The following is a 3,837-nucleotide window of genomic DNA, read 5'->3' as shown; positions in this document are numbered from 1 at the left end:
GGCGCCGCGGGTACCTCCGGTTCCTAAATGGGCCTCCTGACGAAATGACCCTGTGGAAGCTGCTCTTCCAGAAACCCCATCAGAAACATTTCAGAAGGCCTGTGCCTTCCTGCTACGTCAACTCTTGTCTTTGGCTACAAACGGAAATGTCCACCCTCCTCTTCCTCTACTCATTGATGCCGTTCCCAAGTCCCCTGCGCTCCCAGAAGATGAGAACCTGCAACCCAGGGGTCCCTGCCAAGGACCACCCCAGAGGCAGCCTGCTGGGGGAAATGGAAGGATGGGGCCACTGAAACAGCTACCAAAACAACACAGATACCACTCAGAAATTTTAAAAAAATGTATATATACACACACACACATACACACATACATATAGAGAATCATGAACAAATAATGAACATTTCCCAATAGTTTACCATCGACACACAGCATTTTGTGTACATCTTTCCACTCTACAGCTTTCAAATGGAATTGGGACCCTGTTTGTACTCAAAATGGGATCCTGTCTGAATGTTTGCACATTCTGTTTTCTGCCCGCTTTTTCTTTTACGCCTGTGTAAACGTGTTCCTGCCTCATCAAATGTTCCTTTTAAAAACTGTGGTAAGTATCTGTGTCAGGAGCCCTGGTGGCACAGGGGTATAAGCATTGGGCTGCTAACTGCAGCGCTGCTGGTTCAAAGCACCAGTCATCCCTTAGGGGGAAGATGAGGCTCGCTGCTCTCATCACCGTGAACAGTCCTGAACTCTGTCCTCCGGGCTCATTATGAGCCATGATCAACCTGCTGGCAGGGGGTTTCAAGGATATGTGTGAAAAACACCTGCCATTTCAGCATTCTTGCTTGTGCTCACAATATTTCAAACTTCTCTTCAATCATTGCTTTTCTAACTTATTTTATTAAACAGCTTCATTCAATGATGAATCAACTCCCAAAGCACCCACAACCTGAGATAAGAAGAGCAGAGACCCTCTAGGGAGGGGCTCTAACCCCACGATGCTGCCGTACAACGTGTGCCTCCTTACCACAAGCCCTCCTATACCTGCCACGAGTAAACATGGTGTCCCTTCCCTCCAAGAGCACCTGTAGAAACATCCCCTTCCCAGGTCTCTGTTGCCTTCAGGGCCCTCCCCGTCTCCCTCTTGCAAGGCACTTTCTCCTTTCATTAAAGTTCCTTGCTTGCATGATAAGCCCGACACCTCTCTTCTTTATCTTTCCTGAGCAGGGGAACACAAAGAAACCCCCAAAATGAAAAAGCAAAGCCATTGCCATTGCATTGACTCATAGTGACCCTACAGGACAGCGTAGAACTGCCCCTGTGAGTTTTGAAGCTGTGACTGTTTACAGGGGTAGAGCGCTCTGTTGACTGGTGGTTTTGAATTGCTGACCTTGAGAATCGCAGCTTAATGTGACAGGACCACGTCATGTCACCCAGGCTCCTTTGAGCAGGGCAAAGAACCTTCCGTTGGAGAGATGGTCCGGTAACAGTCTCCCTCCCTCCCTCCCTCCCTCCCTCCCGGGCTGAAATGTGAGTCTCAGGTTCCTGCAGGAAACCCAGCTTCCATTTCTGCTAGACCTAGAAGCTTCTACCATTCTCTCCTTTCTCCTCTCGGCCCCAAACTGCCCCCCATGCGCCTCTTCCCCCTGCTGCTTCAGTGTACATTTTGACCCCGTTCCCCGTGCCCTGCATGAGACCACACACACCCTGTCCCCCGAAACACCCTCCTAAAGAAAGCTCCTCCTCAGGCAGATGGATCGCCTCAATGTCTCCTTCTGCAGGACATGCTTCTGGGTTCTGCAGAACCTCCAGTCTTCTCTGGAAAGCGGCAGAGCCTTATGCCTGGGGTGAAGATCAGCCCCTTTCTTTTGTTTCGAAACACACTGAAAATAGGAACCCTGGTGATGTAGTGGGATTCACACTGAGCTACTGACTGCAAGGTTGGTGGTTCAGACTCACCAGCCACTCTTTGAGAGAAAGATGAGGCTGTCTACTCCCATAAAGATTTAAAGTCTTGCAACCCCAAAGGGGCAGTTCTACTCTGCTCTAAAAGGTCACAACAAGTTGGCATCGAGTTTGGTTTTGAGTGACATGGTCCATGAGCAGGCATGTACATTTCCTCTGATTTCCTTTTTCTATGGGCTGCATGCTGGTTCTGCGAGCCTAGGCTGTTCAGAGTGGGGTTTCTAGTCCCCAGACCCACAGGGCTTCACTGCTTGGGCAGGAAGAGCTTCTTGCTGCCTGGCTCCAGTGGGTGGTTCCTGCCTTGCTGGACAGAGGACCAGAAGATGCCACGGGAGATTCAGGCTTCCACTCCGACAGGATGCTGTGACGAGCTGCTCAAGCCCTCCTGGGGTGAAGCTGCCTGACTTTAGGCTACTTCCATGTCTGGATGCATGCACCGGGCCTCACTGCTGACTGTGCCAGGGGTACTTTCTTCTGCTCACACCGTTTGCAGGATGCCAGCTGGGTATTTCCCTCCACGCCCCCACCTCCTGGTTGTCGGCTTGGGGTAGAGTGCTTCCTTTCTTGTTGGGGTGGCAAGATTGTGGCCACAACCCAAGGCTTGCATCCACTTGGGGCTGCCACTGCCACTCTTCCCGGCAGGACCCAGGCCGGTGAGGAAGAGCCACGAGGCCTGCAGAGCCAGGAGCACCAGGTGCCCCTGATCATGTGCTCCTTCCTCCTCCACGTCCCCAACCCAGAGCCACCGAGGGCACTGGGTGGTGCCTCTGGGGCCCATCTAGATGCCAGCTGGTTGCTGGGAGTGTTTCTCAGGAGTGGGGCGAGGAGGAAGAAGGGGCTGTCAGCTCTGGGCTCTCCTCCACGGCCTGGGAGCCAAGCACTGACCTGAGCTAATGGTGCACGTGCTCCCTGCAGGAGTGAGTCTGCCTTTAAGAAAGCCAACGTGGACGTGTTCCGGGTGAGGACCAACAACGTGGGCCTCATCTACAAAATCAGGTGAGAATCTGGGCCCAGCGAAGGGTGTGTGTGTGTGTGTGTGTGTGTGTGTGTGTGTGTTGACTGGGGTAGGGGTAGGGGAGAGCAGGCAGAGCTCCAGGTGTGTGTGTGTGTGTGTTGGCTGGGGTAGGGAGCAGGGAGAGCAGGCAAAGCTCCAGGGAAGCAGATTACGAACTGACCTCACTGCTGACACAGTCTAGGTGTTGTCCACTCTTGTGGTGTCACTTGCAGGGCCACCAAAGGCCCTCCCATCCCGAATCGTAAATAAAACAAAAGCAAGCCCACTGCCGCGGAGTCAATTCTGACTCATAGCGACCCTGTGTGCCATGCGGCTCCACTCCCTGCATCCCCGCGGCCTGCACTTTGCCACGAGAGATTCACGTCTCTGCGTTCCAGCAAGTGGAACCATCTCCCCACGTGTGCGTGCGTGGCGCACACTCTGAGGAGCTCAGACTGGAGACCAGATCGCTGTTGTTCGGGGTGGCTGAGCCCATTTCAGCCCGTGGGACGGAGGAGAGCTGCCCTTTGGGCGTCCCAGACTCTGATGGTTATGAAGGGAGCCCTGGTGGTGCAGCGCTAAAGTGCTTGGCTGTGCACCCACAGGTCAGCAGCAGGCACCCACTGGCTGCCCTGTAGGAGTAAGTTGCAGTGGTGTGCTCCCGCCAAGAGCAGTCTTGGGCACCCCACGGTCACCGTGAGCCAGTTACTATGTTGGGCTTATCAGCAACGTGCAGATGACACACCTGGTGTGCTGAAAGCCAGGGGGACTGGAAGCACCTGGGCTGGGGAACAAGCAGCGCAGCCTGCAGGGTGAGTTGTCGCGCGCGGATGACACGGCGCAACACGGACCGAGACAAGAATGGTCAGGACCCTTCTGGT

General features: G+C 54.0%; 1 protein-coding gene across 1 annotated transcript in view; it reads left to right on the top strand.

Moving 5' to 3' along the window:
• LOXHD1 (lipoxygenase homology PLAT domains 1) overlaps positions 1–3,837 on the top strand; it is a 150,763-nt gene that overhangs the window by 7,234 nt on the left and 139,692 nt on the right. The window contains exon 3 of the mRNA XM_004702968.4: positions 2,878–2,958. Coding sequence (XP_004703025.2) covers positions 2,878–2,958 — 81 coding nt within the window. The remainder of the gene's footprint in view (positions 1–2,877; positions 2,959–3,837) is intronic.

This window comes from Echinops telfairi, unplaced genomic scaffold, assembly GCF_000313985.2.
Source record: "Echinops telfairi isolate 266 unplaced genomic scaffold, ASM31398v2 ScPeMD7_7400;HRSCAF=8409, whole genome shotgun sequence".
In the NCBI taxonomy this organism is placed as follows: Eukaryota; Metazoa; Chordata; class Mammalia; order Afrosoricida; family Tenrecidae; genus Echinops; species Echinops telfairi.
Note: the sequence above shows the minus strand (reverse complement) of the source record. Positions and strands in the feature narration are given on the sequence as shown.